Source organism: Chrysemys picta, chromosome 2, assembly GCF_011386835.1.
Source record: "Chrysemys picta bellii isolate R12L10 chromosome 2, ASM1138683v2, whole genome shotgun sequence".
Lineage (NCBI taxonomy): Eukaryota > Metazoa > Chordata > Testudines > Emydidae > Chrysemys > Chrysemys picta.
The window spans coordinates 119,894,282-119,916,548 of record NC_088792.1 but is presented as its reverse complement, the minus strand read 5'-3'; the positions used below and the strand labels follow the sequence as shown (position 1 = coordinate 119,916,548).

The 22,267-nt window shown below is 44.9% G+C and overlaps 1 protein-coding gene across 3 annotated transcripts in view; it reads left to right on the top strand.

Annotated features, from left to right (window-relative positions):
- LOC101935181 (uncharacterized) overlaps positions 1-5,083 on the top strand; it is a 68,645-nt gene extending 63,562 nt beyond the window's left edge. For all 3 annotated transcript variants that reach the window (XM_005296524.5, XM_042841729.2, XM_042841730.2), the window contains 3 exons: positions 1,172-1,268; positions 2,439-2,876; positions 3,752-5,083. In XM_005296524.5, the coding sequence (XP_005296581.1) occupies positions 1,172-1,268; positions 2,439-2,876; positions 3,752-3,831 (615 nt within the window). In that variant the 3' untranslated portion in view covers positions 3,832-5,083. The remainder of the gene's footprint in view (positions 1-1,171; positions 1,269-2,438; positions 2,877-3,751) is intronic.
- The last annotated feature ends 17,184 nt before the right edge of the window (positions 5,084-22,267 follow it).

Genomic DNA, 22,267 nt, shown 5'->3' with positions numbered 1-22,267 from the left:
GCCTATAAAGAGTACAGATCAAGTATTCATACTGGAACAGAATGGACATGGGTGCAACCTCCAAGTTTTGTCCATTGAGGTTTTGAAAGATTTATAGTGAAGATAGTATGAGAAAATCATAGCTTTTCCTGTACAGTTGTAACATTTTTGCTCCCATTCTGTTGCTGACTAGAGGTGCATGAAATATTCTAATAAAAGTTATGACAATTTGCCTGATTTGGGGGCCATTTTAAAAAAAGTATTTGAAATTTTGTGCTATATTTTCTTCACTATATCTTATTGAAAGTTCAAAATCCATTTTGGCTTAAAAGTTCATACCTTTGAGTGATACCGTTTGTGGTGCCTAAAAGCCACATGGGCTGGAGGATTAAGCATAGAGCTTGAAGCCAGAACATCCTAAATCCTGCTTCTGTCTTTTCAAGTGATTGGCCTTATTAGTGTGTTCTCATATAGTACTTTATACACACTATTAAGGCCCAGTCCTGCAAACATTTAATTATGTGCACAACATTACTCATGTGAGTAATTCCACTGACTCCTGTGGCACTATTTGCATGAGTAAAGTTACACATGTAATTAAGTATTTGCAGGATTGGGTGTAGGTTGGTAAATATATAATTATCCTCATTTTCTTGTCTGTGTCAAAAGCAGGAATAAGAACAGGAGTACTTGTGGCACCTTAGAGACTAACAAATTTATTTCAGCATAAGTTTTTGTGGGCTACAGCCCACTTCTTCAGATGCAATAAAACTGTGATCTTTTGGGCCTCCATCCTGTGTCTAATACATTTGGAAAATTGGGAAACATAAATTTCCAATAGTATATAAAGCTTTTGCTTTGCAGACTGGTGGTTTATGGAGATATAGGCTCTTTAGTGTGTTTTTTTGGACTAGCACATAGTGCCTTTTTGTCACTGGACTGGGACTTAATTAGAGCAAATGTTCTGTCCCTAAAAATTTTACTTGCTACTAACTCTAGCATAACAAGTTTTTTAGATGTATGTTTTTGGAAACTGTTATTTATTTAATCAGTCAGTGTGGAATTTGGTTTTTTTGGTGAAGATACTGTTCCTATTTCTTCTCTCCGGAAGTGTTCTACAGACCTAATTTTAAGAGTTGATTGTTTAAAAAACTTGAAAGAAGTTATGCATGCAATTTTTTAAAATTTTTAGGACTCTTTAGATTCTGAACCAAATCAAGAAAAAACAATTGAACATTCAACAGAACAATCTGATGCGACTTCGGTGGATATTAGTGACGCTAAGACTGGTAAAGTTTTAAGAATTTAAGACTCCATTTCTTTAAATATATTTTAACCCTAATATTGAGTTGTGTGAAAACGTGTAGTATTTTTTTCTGCTTCACTGCAGCAGAGTTTCAAAATGATCAAGTTCAAGTAATTTAGATTAATGGGCTTCTTTCTCTACAGATATAGGAAGGCATATCGACCAATCAGAAAATAAAGGCTATTCACCCAATACATTTAAATGTAGAAATTTATAGGACTTTTAAAATTCATGGCTCATTAGATTGTTCCACTGGAAATGAATGGGAGATTTCTGTGTTTCCTGCAAGCACATGCTAGTCTTTAAATGGACATCAATGTATGCAGTCTGAACATTTGCAACCTAAAATGTTCTAGCTCTTGTTGAATTGATAGAGGCTAATTATTTTAAAAAATTAATGTGCTCAGAAAAGTCTTTATTCCCAAAGAAAGAATGAAAGTTCTGAAGTCTTAAAACTTGAATCGAATTAGGAGAAAAGTATGTTTTAAAAAGAAGATGATCTCCAGCATCTAAATGTGCCAGTTTGGAGAGAGGGAAGTATGATTGCACTTCCAGGAGGACTGATGAGGCTGGGTCATTGCATGCAAGCAAACAAGTCCATGATTTTTGGTGCCTTATTCCTGATTTAAGAGGGTTTCGTAGTCAGTCTTTTTTTCCCTTCCTCCTCCTCTCCCCCTTGAAGAGGAACAGACTAGACTCAGATCCAGTCTACTCCCAGAAATTGCAGAGTTAACTAAATTGATTTCTTGGCCAGCTAAGTTAAATGATTGCAACCCCCCCTTTATCCAGCAACTGAACACTTTGCAGCTTCTTAGCCTCTGTGGTTCTGCTCCTGATGTATTAGAACAAGAAACTTACATCTCTCTAGGGAAGGAGTTCATTCTTGGGACTAACAGATTCTGTTTTAGTCATACCATCTGGTTTTATGGGGAACACACTCCCCTGCCAGTAAGTAAAAATATCCAGAAATTCCAGTGCACCTCCTTTGTCTGTAACTTTTTGATAAGGTGACAATATTTCCTAAGAAGCATAGCATCTTAAAATTTCACTTAATATGCCATTAGTGAAACTTGGAATTACCTGCAGTGTATGAAGTTTTGGAACTATGGTCTTTTTTGTATACATAGTGGAAGTAACTTTTTTTTCCTTGCAGGGTTTTCAGCAAATTATATGTCAGACAGGAGGCAGCATCCTGCCCAACAACCATATGACAGCACAGCAGCAAAGTCTAATGTTAGTGGAACATTCATGAAAAAGGATTCACCATCAGTGAACTTTTCAAAAAACAATGCTACAGATTGGAAACGTGGGACTTTTCAATCCACGTTTAGAGTATTAAGTAATGAAGAGTCCTTAGAGTCTGCTTCTGCTACTGAAGAGCAGTGTCCCTCCTCTTCTCAAAACATGTCTAATAAAAAGTTTTTATCTGCTACTGAGAGAGATGCACCCCAAAACTCTTTACCTGACTCTTTGAGAACATCATATGAAAACGATGTCACTACTGAATTTTTCAATAGTGTAAGAAATATGGATGCTGCTGAGGTTACGGCTACTCTACAGAAAATAGCAGCCACAAATCCAGCCTTCAGAGGTAATCTGCTTGCATATGTATACCTTAATTTTGTTTGTAGTAAATTTTTTTTTAAATGATGTTGTTGAAGGGGAGCAGAGCTCTACAGATAAAGTGTATTTTGTGGATTTATAAGGACAGAAGTTGATGAGACAATATTGTCTTCTCTTAGTTCTTAATATTTTCAACTTGCCACTTCATCAGGACCCACACTCTTTCTTAGGGATGAAGGTCTAAATGCTTGTTCTCCTCTGAAGATGTCATATGTATCTTAATTTTTATTGCCTTTCGGTATTTTCCTGTTAGCTCTTAGTAATGTTTACAAGTTTTTCCTATCATGAAGATTCAATTGACTAAAATCAAGCATGCCTTCTTGAAAGAAGAGGGTGAATCTAGGACCTGTATGGTGGTTAGTATGATGTTGTTTTTAGGGTTTGAGATTTATGGCATGTAAGAAGCCTTTGCTTGTACAATTCTTAGGAACATGTATACTCATACTCAGTAATGTTCTCAGTAAACAGCTCTTAATCAGGAGACAAGTAATTTCATATCTTACTATAAGCTCCTGATAAGAGTCCCAGCTTCTGAACTCTCCCATATCTCTATATCCAACTCTTCTGCTATCCTCCCCCTGACAAGCAGCTTATCCTCATTTCTAAGCCTCAAACACACAATTTCTGTGTGCACCTGGAAATTTGGTACCATTCTGATCATTAAGACTCCTGAGATAATTCTAATAATATATATAAATTTGTTTCATTTAGTATGAAATCCTCCAAAACTCATGAAAATGTCCAGATGTTTCATTAGTACATTTTTGTTTGTTTTAAAATAATGATTATTAGAAAAACCTTATCAGCAAATCACTCATTTTCTCTTCTCCCTTTTTATTAAAGGTATTGACATTCCAAATGTGATAAGGATCTTGACTGAAAGTGGGACTCTTAGAGCACCAAACAGCAACAGTGTGCAGTGATAAAGGAAAACAAGAAGTGAAATTAATATTGTAATGTGTAAACTGAAAATTTGTCACTTGTATGCAATTAATTTCAGTGTATTCAAACTCTGTACAGTGTTACTTGTTATATCTCCAGAGTAATAGTTCGAATTTGCAGATTTGTGTGTTATATTTATTTCTCCCAATAGCTGGAATTTCTGTATTTGTGTTGATTAAAAAAAATATTTTTTCTTTGTTAAAGATAATCACTTTTGAAAATTACCCCTAAAAATGGTTTAGCTATATCTAGGCTAGAAAGCTTTTGGGTTTTACATAGTGGAGGGCTGATCTTTTTTTCCTAATTCTTCAAAAAAATAACTGAAGAAAGGAATTGCATGGGTAGAGTAGAATATACAAGCTTGAACCTTCTAGGTCATTAGTTCAAATTTGACTCAAAATTATCTATATCCGAAAGATGCTTCCTTTTGCAGCTAATCTTTGGCCACTGGACCTGATCCAAAGCCCCCTTTTAGCTAAGAGAGAGACTCCCATTGACTTATGTGGGCTTTGGATCAGGCACTATCATGTGTGAAATAAGATTATAGTGTCAGTCTGGTTCCTGGTTGAGGTGTCCAAATTGCATGAAACCCATCAGTATTGGAAACTTAATTGGAAGACTCAACAAACAGGCCAGAGATTGAAGTGTGTCTCCAAGGGATTTAGTCAGATCATGGTTGAGATACAATGCAGTGATTTTTATTTGCTCAGTGAGAAACGTATCCCAATGGTTATCGCTGCCTGCTGTGTCCTGCATAATATCTATGAAGCAAAGGGGGAGGATAGTTGCTGCTGGGATGGAGGGCGGAGGTGGAGCGGTGGTCTACCGAGTTTGAAGTGCTGTTAGAAGAGCTCTACACAGATCCATACAGCTCAGGGAGGCTTTGAAAAGAGCACTTTAACCAGGGCTTTGGAGCGGAGCCCGGAGCTGGAGCGCGGAGCAGTGGAGCTGCAGGTTTTTGCCTGGAGCTGGAGCGGAGCTGGAGCACAGCTCCAAAGCCCTGATATCAGTGAGCCACAGTAATGTGTTGTGGTGTACTGAGCTGTAGCTGGCTCTGCAGTTTGGGGGCTTGTTAGGAATTTTGTGGTGCTTGCTATACATTTATGATTATTACACTGTTTGCCACTGATACTTATGAGTTGTGTCCAAATAGTTATTGTAGAAGTGCTTTCACTAGCACTAGGCATTCTGCAACACAGGTTGGGAACTAATAAAGATGATTTATTTTCCAAACAATTAGTTTAATTGACTAACGAAAACACTTCAAAAAATTTGTGTGCAAGCTAAAAGCAAAACCATACATTTAAGCTTTTAATATTAACAGAGCTTAAAGGGGAAGGAACATTCGTGTCTATTTTAGCTACACATACATCAACCATGGCTTTCATGGGTTTGTGTATGAGAAGCTGTGATTGTCCTTAATGTCCCCAAGGGTGGAGAGGTAGGGTTAGGGATGTGGACCCTGATGCCAAGTGGAGTATTGGCTTGGAAAGTGTAGGGAGGTGCTATACTGGAATTCTCCATGGACTGCAAAGGGGGTGAGCTGGGATTGTTGAACATGTAGGTCTGCAAGAGTCTGCAGCATCTGTTTTTGCTGCCAGAGAAGCCCCATTATGTCCTGGTGCATCTCCCTCTCCTATTCCTGCTGAGACTCCTGGCCCTTGCTCCTGTCCTCTCTTTCCTTCTCCATACAATCTGCAATATTCATCCTCCAGGCCCTCTGTGCAAGGTCTGATGCAACACTGGCTTACAAGATCTTGATCAACATGTCATTCTGAGTCCACATCTTTCAGGCATTCCCTGGCTGCAATGGTAGCAGCTTCAGATAAAACACACAGAGAGACCATTATTAAGGTTAAGATTTTGTTATGGTTATTTTTGGTAAAAGTCACAGAGAAGTCTCAGGCAATAAACAAAAAATCACGGGAGCCATGACCTGTCCGTGACTTTTACTAAAAACAGGGGCAAGAGGGTTGGGGGGGGGGGGAATGACAGCTAGAGCCCCATATGAGGGGACTGAGAGCCCGAGCCCCACTGTGGGGAGTGGGGGAACACAGCCAGGTTCCTGCTGCAGCTCTGGCCGCAGCCTTGAGGGGCACGCAGCTCTGGCTGAAGCCACGGGGTGGGGGCGCACAGCCCTGGCTCCAGCTGCAAGGGAGATGCGCTTAGTTTTCACAGACAACACTGTGGTAATATTTTACTTCCAACGGGCTAGGTGGAGCCCAATCTCTCCCACTCTTCTAAGAGGTGACTTGTCTTTCGGAATTCTGTACTGCCAATTTGGTGGATCTTGAAGCATCTAACCTTCTGGGGGTGCAGAATGGTTTTGCAGACCCCCGCGGCAGATCATTACGAGTCACCACAAATGGTCGCTTCACCTAGATGTGACCAGACGCATCTTCCAATGGTGGGTGTCTCCCCAAGTAGACCTATTTGCAACAAGAACCAGCAGAAAATGTCAGTGATTCTGTTCCCTGCAAGGTCGCAGCCAGGGTTTGCTGACAGATGTGTTCTTGTTTCCCTGGTCAGACAGGCTCCTCTGTACTTTCCTGCCAATTCCACTCATTCACAAAGTCTTGCTGAAGATCAGACAGGACCACATCAGAGTCCTATTCATAACTCCAGTGTGGGCCCACCAACACTGGTTCTCCACACTCATGAATCTGTCAATGAAACCTCCAATTTTGCTTCCAGTGGTCTTGGACTTAATTTCACAAGGCCACGATTTGGCTGCTTCACCTGAACCTCCAAGAGCTTCATTTAACCACATGGATGCTCCATGGTTAGATGGTAGAGAGCAGTCTTGTTCAAAAGAGGTGTAGGATGTCCTGCTAAATTGTAGAAAGCCATCCATGAGAGCTACTTGCCTTTCTAAGCGGAGACATTTTTCCATCTGGTCATGTCATTCAGGGATTTTGCTGACCTACTTCTTGATCCCACACATACTAGAATATCTACTATACCTGAAAGGTCAAGCGTTGGCCATTTGTTCTGCCAGAGTACACCTAGCAGCTGTTTCTGCATTCCAGCCTAAGGTGGATAATCAATCTGAGTTTTCTAATGACAGATCAATAAGATTTCTGAAAGACCTAGACAAATTATATCCTCAAGTGCACAATCCAGTTCCCCAGTGGACCTCAACTTAGTGTTATCAAGACCAATAGCTCCGCCATTTGAGTCTTTGTCTACTTGATTGCTGTTACATCTATCAATTAAGGTGATGTTGTTGATAGCCATCACTTCTGCTAAAAGAGTAGGAGAGCTTTGTGTGCTAATGCCTTGGCCTTCCTATACAATCTTCTTTAAGGACTGGGTCTACCTACACCCTTATCTGAGGTTTGTCCCAAAGGTGGTGTCTATGTTTCATGGTAGCCCGCCAGTATACTTACCTACTTTATTCCTGAAACCATAGGCAGGTCCATCAGATCCATTTGCAGCTCAGACAGTGGTGCCTGATAACTTTGTCTGAATAAGAGGATGAGAAGTTAGCTCATCTTTTTGAGCAGGGTCAAGTGGATGGAGAATTTGAACTTGATTTCTTATCTGATGAACATGTGAGAATTGCTACTACGTCATCTGCTTCTGAGGATGCTTTGCAGTTCCATGAATTAGTGGATCATGTGGCATCCACTCTGAACTGACCTTCAGTTGCTGAGGAAGAGGCATCACAACCTGTGTTTAACATTCTTGGTGCTCCTTCCAGGAATACGGTATCTTTACTTATGCTTAGGGCCCTACCAAATTCACAGCCATTAAAAATGCATCATGGACTGTGAAATCTGGTTTCTCCCCGTGAAATCTGGTCTTTTGAGTTCTTTTACCCTATACTATAGAGATTTCATGGTGGGGAGACCAGCGTTTCTCAAATTGGGGGGTCCTGACCCAAAAGGGAGTTTCGGGGGGGGTCACAAGGTTATTTTAGGAGGGGTGGCAGTATTGCCACCCTTCTGCGCTGCCTTCAGAGCTGGGGAGCTGGAGAGCGGCGGCTATTGGCCGGGCGCTCATTGGCCAGGCGCCCAGCGCTGAAGGCAGCATCCTGCCAGCTGTAGCACAGAAGTAAGGGTTGCAATACCATATTATGCCACCGTTACTTCTGCGCTGCTGCTGGCGACGGCTCTGCCTTCAGAGCTGGGCTCCCAGCCAGCAGCCACCACTCTCTAGCTGTGCTGCTCTGAAGGCAGCGCCGCCAGCAGCTGAGAAGTAAGGGTGGCAGTACTGCAATCCCCCCCTCCAGTAATCTTTCAACCCTCCCCACAACTCCTTTTTGGGGCAGGACCCCTACAATTACAGCACTGAAAATTTGGATTTAAATAGCTGAAATCATGAAATTTACGATTTTTAAAATCCTATGACCGTGAAATTTGATAGAGCCCTACCTATGCAGAATGTTTTTTTGTAACTTGCTAAAACTGTTAGATTGACAAGAAGCTGGAATAATCCAATTTCTAAGGAAGCAGACAAACGTTATCATATACCTTATGAGGGGGTTTTGTATTGTCATACTCACCCCAAGCCAAATTCTCCATTGGTTGCTGAAGCCAGTAATAGGTTCAGGTCTGGTCAAGTCCATTTGACTCCTGTGGACAGAGAAGGGAAGAAATTTGATGTTCTTCTCTTCCTCTAGTGATTAGAGTGGCTAATTACAAGCCAGTGATGGCCCATTACCAATTCCATCTGTGGGAGAAGATGGCTTTGTTGGTGCAAGAGCTACCAGATGATCAAAGGAGATTGTCAATGTGATTTTTTTAAGTGAGGGTCAAAATGTGGAAAAGTATGCTCTCGGAACTTCTTTTGATATCACTGCTCTACAGCCAAAATGCTTCTGAAATAAATGTAGTCAAACTTTACTAATTCTGGGTCACTGAGAACGAAAATGATGCTTAAAATTGTTGATTGGCTCTAGTTTTCAAGATATGCTATTGGGTCAGTATATACGACCCTTGACTTGGGAATGGCGGAGGATAAGTGAGTTATAAAGGGAAGGGAGCTCAATTTAAACCAGAAATGACTAAAATACATCTTTGACTGGATCTATGAATAAATCTATGACTGGGTTTGGACAGTACTTGCTTTTTAGGCAAAACAATGAATGATGCAATCTGAAGCTGGTATTGCGTCATACATTATATGAATTGCATCATGTTATTCCTAGAAGTCATGGATGATGCAATCATAACAAAGCTTACATCACTCTGCTGAACAAATTGCCCTATATCAGCTCTAGAAATTATACAGTGTCGTGCTCTCTTATTTTTCAGTGTTTGATTTTGCAAAGGGACATTTCTGTTTAGCCAAAGTGAGCAGAGATGCCTCGTACTTGTGTGAACAGTGCAGATAAAAAACGATTACTCACCTTTGTAACTGTTGTTCTTCGAGATGTGTTGCTCATATCCATTCCAATTAGGTGTGCGTGCGCCACGTGCACGATCGTCGGAGAAATTTTCTACCCTAGCAACACCTGGTGGGTAGGCTGTGGAGCCCCCTGGAGTGGCGCCTTCATGGTGCTGGATATATACCCCAGCCGACCCAGCACCACCTCAGTTCCTTCTTGCCGGCTATTCTGACAGTGGGGAGGGGGGGCGGGTTTGGAATGGATATGAGCAACACATCTCGAAGAACAACAGTTACAAAGGTGAGTAACCATTTTTTCTTCGAGTGCTTGCTCATATCGATTCCAATTAGGTGACTACCAAGCCTTACCTAGGCGGTGGGGTCAGAGTGAGACATCGCTGCGTGCAAAACCAGTGATCCGAATGCAGCATCGTCTCTGGACTGCTGTACCAGCGCATAGTGAGTGGCGAAGGTGTGGACCAATGACCAAACCGCAGCTCTACAAATGTCCTGGATCGGGACTCGAGCCAGGAGGGCAGTCGAGGAGGCTTGAGCCCTTGTGGAGTGGGCAGTGAGGCACGGCGTCGGGACACCGGCCAGGTTCTAGCAAGCACAAATGCAGGACGTGGTTCAGGAGGAGAGACGTGAGGAGACCGGTAAGCCTTTCATCTGGTCGGCCACTGCAACGAAGAGTTGTGTCGTCTTCCTAAACGGCTTTGTACGCTCAAGATAGAAAGCCAGGGCCCTGCGTACGTCCAAGGAATGCATACGCTGGTCTTGACGGGTGGCGTGCGGCTTAGGATGGAAGACTGGGAGAAATATATCCTGGTTCACATGAAAAGGTGAAACTACCTTGGGAAGAAAGGCAGGGTGGGAGTGAAGCTGCACCTTGTCTTTATGGAAAACTGTATGGAGGCTCAGACGTAAGCGCCCTGATTTCAGAAACGCCTTGCTGAAGTGATGGCTACCAGGAAGGCTGTCTTCCAAGATAGGTACAGGAGTGAGCAGGTAGCCAATGGCTCGAACGGGGGCCCTGTGAGCTTGGAGAGAACCAGGTTAAGATCCCACGCCGGAACGGGTTGGCGTTGCTGTGGGTACGTCCGGTCTAAGCCCTTGAGGAATCTAACGACCACCGGGTTAGAGAAGACCGAGGAAGCGAGTTCTCCTGGGTGGAACGCCGATATAGCGGCCAGGTGAATCCTGATAGAAGGTATCGCCAAGCCCTGCTGTTTCAGGGATAGGAGATATTCGAGTATAAAGGGAATTGACGCCTGCAAGGGGGGCGTAGCCCGCTGCGCGCACCAACAGGAGAACCGTTTCCACTTGGCTAAGTAAGTGGTCCGTGTAGAGGGCTTTCTACTTCCCAGCAGAATCTGCTGCACGGGATGTGAGCATTGTAGCTCTGTCCGATTTAGCCATGGAGCATCCACGCTGTGAGGTGGAGAGATTGCAGGTCGGGGTGACAGAGTCGGCCATGGTCCTGAGAGATCAGGTCTGGGCACAAGGGAAGCGTGATCGGAGTTTGAACCGATAGCTCCAGAAGCGTGGTGTACCAGTGCTGTCTTGGCCAAGCTGGAGCGACTAGAATGAGACGTGCCTCATCTCTGCGTAGCTTGAGCAGTACCCTGTGGACCAGTGGGAATGGAGGAAAAGCGTAGAACAGCTGGTCTTTCCACGTCAGAAGGAAAGCTTCCGACAGGGAGCCCGGAGATCGCCCTTGTAGGGAGCAGAACACGTGGCACTTCCTGTTGGCTCGAGATGCGAACAGGTCGACCTGGGGAAGTCCCCACCTCTGGAAGATGGAATAGATGATGTCTGGGCGAATCGACCACTCGTGCATCTGGAAGGATCTGCTGAGATGGTCCACTAGAGTGTTCTGGACTCCAGGGAGGAACGATGCCATGAGATGTATTGAGTGGGCAATGCAGAACTCCCACAGGCGAATGGCCTGTTGGCATAGGAGAGATGACCGGGCTCCACCTTGCTTGTTGATGTAGAACATGGCCGTGGTATTGTCTGTGAGGACTGACACGCAACAGCCGTGCAGGAGACCGAGAAATGCCTGACAAGCTAGACGTACGGCCATCAGCTCTCGAACATTGATGTGCAGAGCTAGTTGGGGTGCGGTTCACAGGCCCTGGGTGTGGTGCTCTCCGAGGTGAGCGCCCCAACCGAGAGATGACGCGTCCGTGACCAGGTGCATGGAGGGTTGTGGGGCGTGAAACGGCATTCCCGCGGCAACCGCCTTGTGATCCAGCCACCAGGTGAGAGAGGCCAGGACCGAGTTCGGTACCGTGACCACCATGTTCAGGTTGTCCCGATAAGGACGGTACACCGACGCTACCCAGGCCTGAAGTGGGCGAAGCCGAAGTCTGGCATGCCTGGTTACGTAAGTGCAAGAGGCCATGTGTCCCAACAGGCCGAGGCACGTCCTTATTGTTGTAATTGGGAAGGCCTGGAGCCCTCGGATGATGCCTGTGATGGTTTGAAACCGATTGTCTGGTAGACGAGCTCGGGCGAGTCTGGAGTCTAAGACTGCCCCGATAAACTCTATTCTCTGGGTTGGCTCCAGAGTGGACTTGTCTTTGTTGTCTCGGACGAGGCGGGGGAGGGTAGAACCTTTGCGGCTGGGGCCTAAAGAGTCTGCGCTGGGGCCCTGGGACATGCATCCCCAGGGAGCGCATGATTGTTCTCGAATCCTTGAGGCTCTGCAATCGAGAGTCCGTCTTGTCCGAGAATAACCCCTGGCCCTCGAACGATAGGTCCTGCAGGGTCTGCTGCAGTTCTGGCGGTAAGCCCAAAACCTGGAGCCAGGAGACGCGTCGCATGGCTATGCCAGATGCTAGTGTCCTGGCGGCCGAGTCAGCTATGCCCAGGGAGGCTTGTAAGGAGGTCCTAGCCACCTTCTTACCTTCCTCCACTAAGACCCCGAACTCCTCCTTTGAGTCCTGGGGAACCAACTCTTTGAATTTACCCATGGAGTTCCATGAGTTGTAGCTCTGACAGCTCAAGAACGCCTGTTGGTTCGCGACTCTGAGCTGCAGACCCCCTGCCGAGTACACCTTACGCCCGAACAAATCGAAGCCTTTAGCGTCCTTTGATTTGGGTGCTGCCGCCTGCTGGTCATGACGCTTTCTTGTGTTCACTGAGGACACGACTAGTGAACATGGTGGAGGGTGCGTGTATAAGTATTCATGGTCCTTGGAGGGGACGAAGTACTTTCTCTCGACCCCTCTGGCAGTGGGTGGAATGGAGGCATGAGTTTGCCATATGGTAGTGGCATTAGCCTGAATTGTACAAATCAGTGGTAATGTCACCCGGGATGGGGCATCAGCGGACAGGATGCTCACCACCGGGTCCTGCACCTCTACTATCTCATCCGCCTGGAGGTCCATGTTACGTGCCACCCTACGTAACAGGTCTTGGTGGGCACGAAGATCTATTGGGGGCGGGCCTGAGGCTGTTGTGCCCGCCACCGCCTCATCCGGGGAAGATGAGGAGGATGCCTCCAGGGGAAAGGGGTCCAAATAAGGGTCCGGTTCTAAGGGCCCCTGAAGCGGAGGATCTCCTGCACCGGGGTCTAGGGCCTGAGGTGGTGTAGGCACGGGAGCCTCCATGCCCCCTGGGGGAGGACGGGAGATGGTGGCCTCCGGAACTCTGGGCTTGGATTGTGCCGAGCGAGAGGCCGTTGGTGGAGCCCCTTGCGCCCGATGATACGCCCACGGGGTCCAGAAAGACCAATGCATAGGGTCCTGCGCGGGGTCCTCTGTCCCCTCCTGCCAGTGACCCCAGTCAGCGGCAGCCTGACCCTGGGGAGGGTATGCTGATCGTGACGCCCCGTCGGATGAGCGAGACGCTGATCTTGAGGGCCAGGGCGGTGTCGAACGTGGCTGCATCGGCTCGGTGCGGTACGGTGCCGATCGGTGCCGGTCCATAGGCGAGTGGTCCCTGTGCGGTGCCGGTGAGCGGTACCGTGATCGAGATCGGTGCCGCTGGCCATGTCGGTGCCGAGATCCGGATCTGGACCGAGATGAAGACGACTGCCTGTAGACGTGGTGCCGGGAGCGGCCCCTCGAACTGGAGCGGCGCTTGTACCGGTGTCGAGAACTACATCTAGATACCAACCGGTACCAATGGTCCTGACGGTGCCGAGACATCGATCGGTGCCGTGAAGAGGACGTAGGCCGCGAGTACGACCGGTGCCGGGGTGAAAGTCGATGCCGGGACTGCGAGCGGCGTCGGGACCTGCTCCGAGACCTGGAGAGATGCCGCGAGTCCACGCTCGGAGACGGCGGGCGTACCAGGGCAGGCTTGCCCCTGGATTGCACGGTCCGAAGAGCGGGCGGTGCCGCGGGTTGAGACGGCGCCGGCTCCGTGAGAGCGATGAGGTCTTTTGCCGTCGCAAAGGTCTCCGGAGTAGACGGAAGACAGGGCTCCACCACAGACCGAGGCGGTGAGCCAGTCCGCACCAGACTCAACGGCCCTACCCCCAGTGCCGGAGTCAACGGTGTAGAAAATATTTGCGTCTTCTGGCGCTCTAGAGGCGGATGCGGCTCTACCACCGGTACCGGGGGAGCCGGTGCCTGTAGGACAGCGGCCTCCTGTGTCTTGCGGGGTCTCTTATGTCCCGGAGACAGGGAACGGCACCGAGGCGCTTGTGGCGGACGCGGTGCCGAGGGAGGACGGTGCCGTGAGGCCTTATCCGCGTCTGTTCGCAGTGTAGTATCGGTAGGTGCCTCCGGGGCGCTGTGCACCGAGGTGCTCGGTGCTGGAACTTGGCGCGCCGATGGAGGATCTGGGCTAAGTGTCGCCTCCAGGAGGAGCTGCTTGAATCTAAAGTCCCGCTCCTTTTTAGTCTTGGGTCTGAAAGCCTTACAGATTTTGCATTTATCTGTCTGGTGGGACTCTCCTAAACACTTCAGACACGAGTCGTGTGGATCTCCCATTGGCATAGGCTTAGCGGAGGACGCGCACAGCTTAAAGCCAGGAGCCTTGGGCATGAGCCCGGCTATGCGCCGGGGGAAAAGGGGGGAGAAATATCCCCCCTTAACCCCCGCTAACTATTTACAACTATTTAAATAATGAACTATTAACAACAATCTAAGAATATACTACAACTATAACTACAACTATCTATAAGAATTACAGGATAAGCTAGGGAGAGTGGAGAACAGCTATGCCGCGCTCCACAGTTCCAATGACCGTCAGGGGCGGTAAGAAGGAACTGAGTGGGCGCTGGGTCGGTTGGGGTATATCCAGCGCCATGAAGGCGCCACTCCAGGGGGCTCCACAGCCGACCCACTGTGGAGTCGGGTAGAACTCCGGGTAGAATTCTAGAATTTTTTGGGTAGAAAATTTCTCCGATGATCGTGCATGTGGTGCGCGCACACCTAATTGGAATCGATATGAGCAAGCACTCGAAGAAGAACTTCTGCTATGTTTGTGGTGAAGTGACTTTTGCGTCACAAAAGCACAGTATAACCACTATTGTTAAGAAAGCCTATCACCTTTATTTTGGCTGCAAAATTGGAGATCAGGACAAGAGGTGGGCCCCACACATATGCTGCAACATTTGTGCAACAAATGTTCACCAGTGGTTGAACAGGAAAAGGAAATCTATGCCTTTTGCAGTGCCAATGATTTGGAGAGAGCCAACAGATCATACCAGCAATTGTTACTTCTGCATGGTGCCTCCAGTTAGGAAAGATGTGTCAAAGAAGAAAAAGTGGACTGTGCATTATCCAAACATTCCATCAGCTATACGCCCAGTCCCCCACGGAGAAGAACTACCGGTTCCTGATGCACCAGAATCATTCTCACTTGAGTCAGACGAGGAAGAGGATGAAGCTTCTGGTCCTGAACCATCAATGTCACAGGACCCACATTTTCTCCCATCCTCCTCCTCTGAACCACACCTCATAACACAAGGTGAACTGAATGACCTTGTTAGGGATTTGGAACTACCCAAGAGTAAGGCAGAGCTGTTGGGCTCCAGACTACAGCAGTGGAATCTCCTGGCAGGTGATGTTAGGGTTTCCATGTTCCGTGACCGTCAAAAGGATCTTGTCCCATTCTTCTTCATGGAAGGTGATCTTGTAGCCTGCAACAACATCGATGGTGTGATGGCAGCCCTCAACATCGTTCACGATCCAGATGAGTGGAGACTGTTCATTGATTCATTGAAGACGAGTCTTAAAGCTGTTTTACTGCATAATGGCAATGTTTTGCCATCAATTCCAGTTGGTCATGCAGTTCATATGAAGGAAACCTATGACAACATGAAACAACTTTTGAGGTGCATAAACTATGACCGACATCAGTGGCAGCTTTGTGGCGATTTGAAGGTTGTTGCTCTCTTGCTTGGTCTGCAGACTGGATACATAAAGTACTGCTGTTTTCTCTGCGAATGGGATAGTCGTGCAAGAGATTCCCACTACATCAAGAAAGATTGGCCATTCCGACGGTCATTGGAGCCTGGGTGGAAAAGTGTTCAGCATCCACCACTTATTGAATCAAGGAAGATTTTGTTACCACTCTTACACATCAAGCTGTGTCTGATGAAGAACTTTGTCAAGCCCATTGACAAAACACAAGCAGCTTTCAAGTACCTCTGTGGAAAATTTCCAAGGTTAAGTGAAGCTAAGATAAAGGAAGGTGTCTTTGTTGGTCCTCAGATTCGTGAACTTCTTCGAGATGATGCATTTGACCATGCACTGCGTGGCAAGGAAAAGACGGCATGGAAAGCCTTCCAGTTAGTGGCAATAAATTTTCTCGGAAACAACAAGGCAGACAACTACAGGTTGTTGGTGGAAAACCTCCTCAAGGCATACAAAAGCCTTGGTTGCAACACGTCACTAAAGATACATTTTTTGCACTCTCATCTAGATTTTTTTCCACCAAACTGCGGAGCAGTGAGCGACGAGCATGGCGAAAGATTTCACCAGGACATTGCAACAATGGAGAAACGCTGTCAGGGCAAATGGAGCCCATCAATGCTTGCAGACTATTGCTGGACAGTGACAAGAGATGCTCCATTTAATGAATACAAGAGACAAGCCAAGAAGTGCCAAGTAGACACTGAATAGGACTAAACTAAGTACATAATAGTTTTTTGCCTTTTGTTTCATAATCAATTTTATTTATATAACCCTTTTGCTGATTTTTAAAGTGTTACATAAACAGGACAGGTGAAATATTATTATTTAAAGCAACCATAAACACATGAAAAGACCTAGGTTTACAATTTAAGATTAAAACTCTACTATCTACACAATATACATAGACATAAAATGTAAAAACTTAAATATCTTAGAAACAGTAGCCAATCAGTTGTTTTAATTGTCATATTTGAATTCAGCACATCCAAATACATAATAAATAGCACATTTTATCTCTGAAGCAGATGACTTCTCAAAAATTGTAGACTAGTGTATTCTTTGGCCTGAGTGTTAGCACTTGCTGTTTTTTTGAGGAGTCTTACATGGCTGTGTTCATCTTCACTGACTGTGCATATTAGATTTAAAATGGAGGATGTCCCTTTTGAAGTTGATGGACTTTTTACTAATAAAATGGATGAACTATTAGAAAAGTAAGTTGAAAAAGAGATCTATGGCTTGTTCACTGGGTTTTTGCCTTACTGCTAGAAGGAGATCTCCTACTTCTTTTTCATTACAAGAGGCAGTTCTAGCCTCAGTCTTCAGCATATTCTTCTTCTCGGAGACATCAGCAACATCATCAGTGGACTATGTCTTTGTCTCAATCTCAAAATGAAAAGAAATAATTCAAATTATGTCAAATAATCTGCTCCTTCCTCTTTGTCTTTGCGGAATACTTGGCCTCAGATTTAATGTGAGGATCAAGAATTGTGAACCAATTGGTGAGGATCCTTCCCTCCCTGTTTGGAGACAGGCTAGCCCAGTTTATCAACAATTGGAAGCTTATATTGGACAAATGGGGCCTAGAAATAATAGGAAAAGGCTATTCAGAATCATTCAAAAAACTACCTCCTTTCAATTTTCCCTACCATTTCCTTTTCCTGGAACCTTCTCTCAAGGTTATTTTCCTGTCAGAAATTCAAAAATTGCTTCTGATAGCTTCTGTGGAAGGGGTACCTAAAAAACCTGTTTCAGAGTAACAGCCGTGTTAGTCTGTATCCGCAAAAAGAAGAACAGGAGTACTTGTGGCACCTTAGAGACTAACAAATTTATTAGAGCATAAGCTTTCGTGGACTACAGCCCACTTCATGCATCCGAAGAAGTGGGCTGTAGTCCACGAAAGCTTATGCTCTAATAAATTTGTTAGTCTCTAAGGTGCCACAAGTACTCCTGTTCTTCTTTTTAAAAAACCTGTGTGATCAAGGGTTTTATACAAGATATTTCCTGGGGCAGAAAAAAGTAGGGGGATTCCATCCAATTTTAGACTTAAGAAAATTAAAAAAATTAATCCAGAAGTTCCAGTTTCTAATGCTAACCCCAGCCTCCATAATATCCTTACTTTTAATTACAGGTAGGTTCACATCTCTCAATTTAAAGGATGTGTATTTCCATATTTCTAGTCTACCAAAGCACTGGAAATATCTCCATTTTGTGGTAGCACAAAAGCATTTTCAGTACAAAGTCATGCCATTTGGCCATTTCCACAGTGCCCAAAGTCTTTACAAAGTGCTTTCTGTAGTAGTAACGCATCCCAGAAAACTCTGTATCTTTGTTTACCCATATTTAGGTGAATGGCTCCTGAAGTCTCCTTTATGTGAAAATCTGCTTGTTCACATCAAGTTTACAACTTCTCTTCTCATGGATTGGGGACTGCTTCTAAATATCAGAAAGTCAAATAGTACAATCTATTTTAGAGATTTGTCACTGCTGAATCTAGAAGGTGATTTTTGGAGAGGGGGTCTGGTGGGCCTTGTGGCAGCAACTAATTGTTCTGTTTTTATGCCTCAAAATGAGGTCAATACAACACTGGCTGGCTTGGATTTACCAACCAAATCTGGACAGTCTTCACCGTGCCTTGCGACATTTTAAATTAGTTGATGCAGTGGACAGACAGAACCTTTAGTGGGGTCTGTTCAACCCCCCTTTGCCATCCATCACAATAACCTATGATGTTTTGAACAATGGATGGGGAGCTCATCTGGACTCTTTCACAGTTCAAGCTCACTGGGCATCTCAGGAAAGGAATTTGCATGTAAACATTTTAGAATTAAGGGCCATTTTCATGGCTCTCAGACCTTTTCTTCCTCATATAAAGGGGAAAGTTGTTCAGATAGCAACGGACAATACAACAGTCCTATATTATGTGAACAAACAGGGAGGAGCCCATTCTTTTCTGCTGTGTGCCGAGACAGTCAAATTTATGGGATTGGTGCATTCTTCACGATGTCTATCCGGTGGCCCTGCATTTAGCAGGGGAGATCAATGAGTCAACAGATCAGATCAGCAGAGACTGTTTGCAGATGCACAAGTGATCACTGAAGTACCAGGTGATACAAGAGATTTTCTCTAATTGGGGTTGGCCTGATGTGGACCTGTTTACAACCAGATTCAACAAAAGGTGAAGTCTCTTCTGTTCAAGGGCAGGAAAGGACAGTCACTGTATCTTGGGTGCTTTCCTGTTGCATTGGGGAAAGGGCCTTCTGTATGCTTTTCCCTTTCCATTAACTGAAAAGGTGGTGAGCAAGATGTGACAGGACAGGGGAAGGGTGATCCTGATTGCCCCAGCCTGGCTTGACATAGCAATGGTACATGGACATGCTTCAGCTGTTGGAAGGGCGCTGCCAATGTTTTCCTTTGTTTTCTTGAATTAAGCAACACATTCTGAATTAATGAGGAACCAGATTGGGGAGAATGAGGATCTGGATCAAGGATCTTGCATTTCTGTTGCAACAACAGATTTGGAGACAATCTATGAGGAAATGTTACTACTTTAAATGGTCTAGATTTGTTTCTTCTAAACAAAGTAAATGTTCTTCACCAGTTACAACTTCTATCTCTTGTTTATTGGAGAGTCTGTATTTAAAATTCAAGAGGCTGTCTAATTTCTTTTTAAGTGTTCATTTGGTGGCTCAGCTTACTATGTTTTTATCAAGTGTCGATTGTTATTTTTACAAGATAGAATTAAAAGGTTTATGAAAGGATTCTGACTTGTATTCCCCCTTGAGAGACCCAGTTCCACCATGGGATCTTAATTTGGTTTTATCTATGATTATGAAACTGTCTTTTGAAGCCTTGGCACAGTGGTCTATATTTTACTTACTATTAAAACTGTTTATTGTTGCTGTAACATCAGCCAGAAGGATCAGAGAATTGCATGCTTTGATGGCAGACCTGCCACTTACTGTTTTTCATAAAGACAAGGTGGATCTTAGACCTGATCCCAGGTTTTTACCAAAAATAGTTTCCAAGTTTCACATCAATCAGATAGTTAATTTACCTGTGTTTTTTCCAAACCTGCATGCTAATAGAGGGAAATCTGATTTGCATACTTTAGATGCTTGAAGGGTATTAACATATTATTTAAATAGACCTAAATGTTTTAGGAAGTCTTCTAAGTTATTCTTTTCCTATTCTAAGAATCATATGAGTCATGATGTATTTGCTCAGACCATTTCTAGATGGGTTAAACAATGTGTCATTTGCTTGTCTTAAACATGTTCCTATTGGGGAAATCTGACAATTTATAATGAAAGCAAAACAAGTTTATTAACAAAAAAATCATGGATAAAATGATACCAAATAAAAGGAATAAAGGTAGAAATGATAAGAAAATTAAAGTGAAAACTCGCATCTAAAAGACTAAAACTTATCTGGAACGAAGACTGCATCTTGTTAGATTGTTTTCTCTCACCCACACTCTCCTTTCCAGCTTTTGCTGTCCAGGACCCATCACAGAGGTCAAATAACTTGATTCCTTTGTCTCCGAAGGTGAAGGATAAAGATGGGGCTCTCATCCTGATTCTTATATCCCCAAAAGGATTGACTTTGTCTTACAAGTCAGGAAGGCCTCCAGAGAATTCAGCTTCCTGTGTCTCTCTGAGGTGCAGGAGCCCAGTTAAATCTCTGTCTCTTGAGTTCAGGATCACAATAACCCCTGTTGGTTTAGCTTGATAGCTTTGTTTTCTGGTAATATGTAAATTGAGATAAATCTACATTCCTTTGTCTTAGACAGATGTGTTTATTACCTTTACCTAGGCCAGGCTAGTTCTAGTAACATCATACAGAGGGAATTCAGAACTTCACATATAATTGGTTATTAATATAACATTAACACATACATTTTACAGTCTATTAGCTTTCAGTGATACTCACAAGGCATAGTTTGTGCAAATAGTACTGCAGTAGTGTGTGAATATAAGGTGCCTAGGGTCACAGTAACCTTCATTTATCTTTCAATGGACTTACCAGAGAGCACAAGAGCTGGGTTTGGTTTCTATTCACACAGCTGTGGTAAACACTTAAATGGCCAAAATGAGTGCATTTCTTGTCCAGGTAACATTTCCCAAACTTGTGAAAGAGGAGCCTACCTCAAGAAGAATGAAACCATTCACCTCCTCTTTCAGCCCTACCATGTGGTATTAAAGGCCTATGTAGATTAATTTATACATCTTCCACAAACTCCTTTGCCAGCTACTCCTTTATACTCTGCACCACCACTCCTTTTGGTAAACACTGGTGTGAAGATCTTTATAATGTGGTACTTCCTCTCCTTACCTTCATGCTGTGATGAGCAGTGAAATACTTTCAATGTCAACATTGTTAATTATCATTGACCTCCGAGTTAGCCCCCAATGAATGAATGAGTCAGTTTGAGGCTCTCTGTAGACTAAGGCCTGGTCTACACTACGATTTTAGGTCGAATTTAGCAGCGTTACCTCGATTTAACCCTGCACCCGTCCACATGACGAAGCCCTTTTTTTCTACATAAAGGGCTCTTAAAATCGATCTCTTTACTCCACCCCCGACAAGGGGATTAGTGCTGAAATCAGCCTTGCCAGGTCGAATTTGGGGTAGTGTGGACGCAATTCGACGGTATTGGCTTCTGGGAGCTATCCCAGAGTGCTCCATTGTGACTGCTCTGGACAGTGCTCTCAACTCAGACAGGAAAAGTCCCGCGAACTTTTGAATTTAATTTCCTGTTTGGCCAGCATGGCGAGCTGATCAGCACAGGTGACCATGCTGAGCTCATCAGCAGAGGTGACCATGGAGTCCCAGAGTTGCAAAAGAGCTCCAGCATGGACCGAACGGGAGGTATGGGATCTGAGCGCTGTATGGGGAGACAAATCCGTGCTAGCTGAACTCTGTTCCAGTACACAAAAAGCCAAAACATTTGAAAAAAATCTCCAAGGGCATGAAGGACAGAGGCTATAACGGACTCGCAGCAGTGCCGTGTTAAAATTAAGGAGCTCAGGCAAGTCTACCAAAAAAACAGAGAGGCAAATGGCCGCTTGGGGTCACAGCCCCAAACATGCCGTTTTTATGATGAGTTGCATGCCATTGTAGGGGGTGCAGCCACCAGTACCCCAACCCTGTGCTTTGACTACATCAATGGTAGGGCGCAACATGTAAGCGGGTTTTGGGGACGAGGAAGATAGCTCACAGCAAGGAAGCGGAGAAACCGGTTTCCCCAACAGCCAGGCTCTGTTTCTAACCCTGGACCTTGAGCCAGTAACCCCCGAACCCACCCAAGGTGAGCTCCCGGACTCTGAAGGCGGAGAAGGGACCTCTGGTGAGTGTACCTTTGTAAATATTAAACATGGTTTAAAAGCAAGCGTGTTTACTGATTAATTTGCCCTGTCATTCGCGGCCAGTACAGCTACTGGAAAAGTCTGTTAACGTGTCTGGGGATGGAGCGGAAATCCTCCAGGGACATCTCCATAAAGCTCTCCTGGATGTACTCCTAAAGCCTTTGCAAAAGGTTTCTGGGGAGGGCAGCCTTATTCCGTCCTCCATGGTAGGACACTTTACCACGCCAGGCCAGTAGCACGTAGTCGGGAATCATTGCAGAACAAAGCATTGCAGCGTATGGTCCCGGTGTTTGCTGGCATTCAAACAACATCCATTCCTTATCTCTCTTTGTTATCCTCAGGAG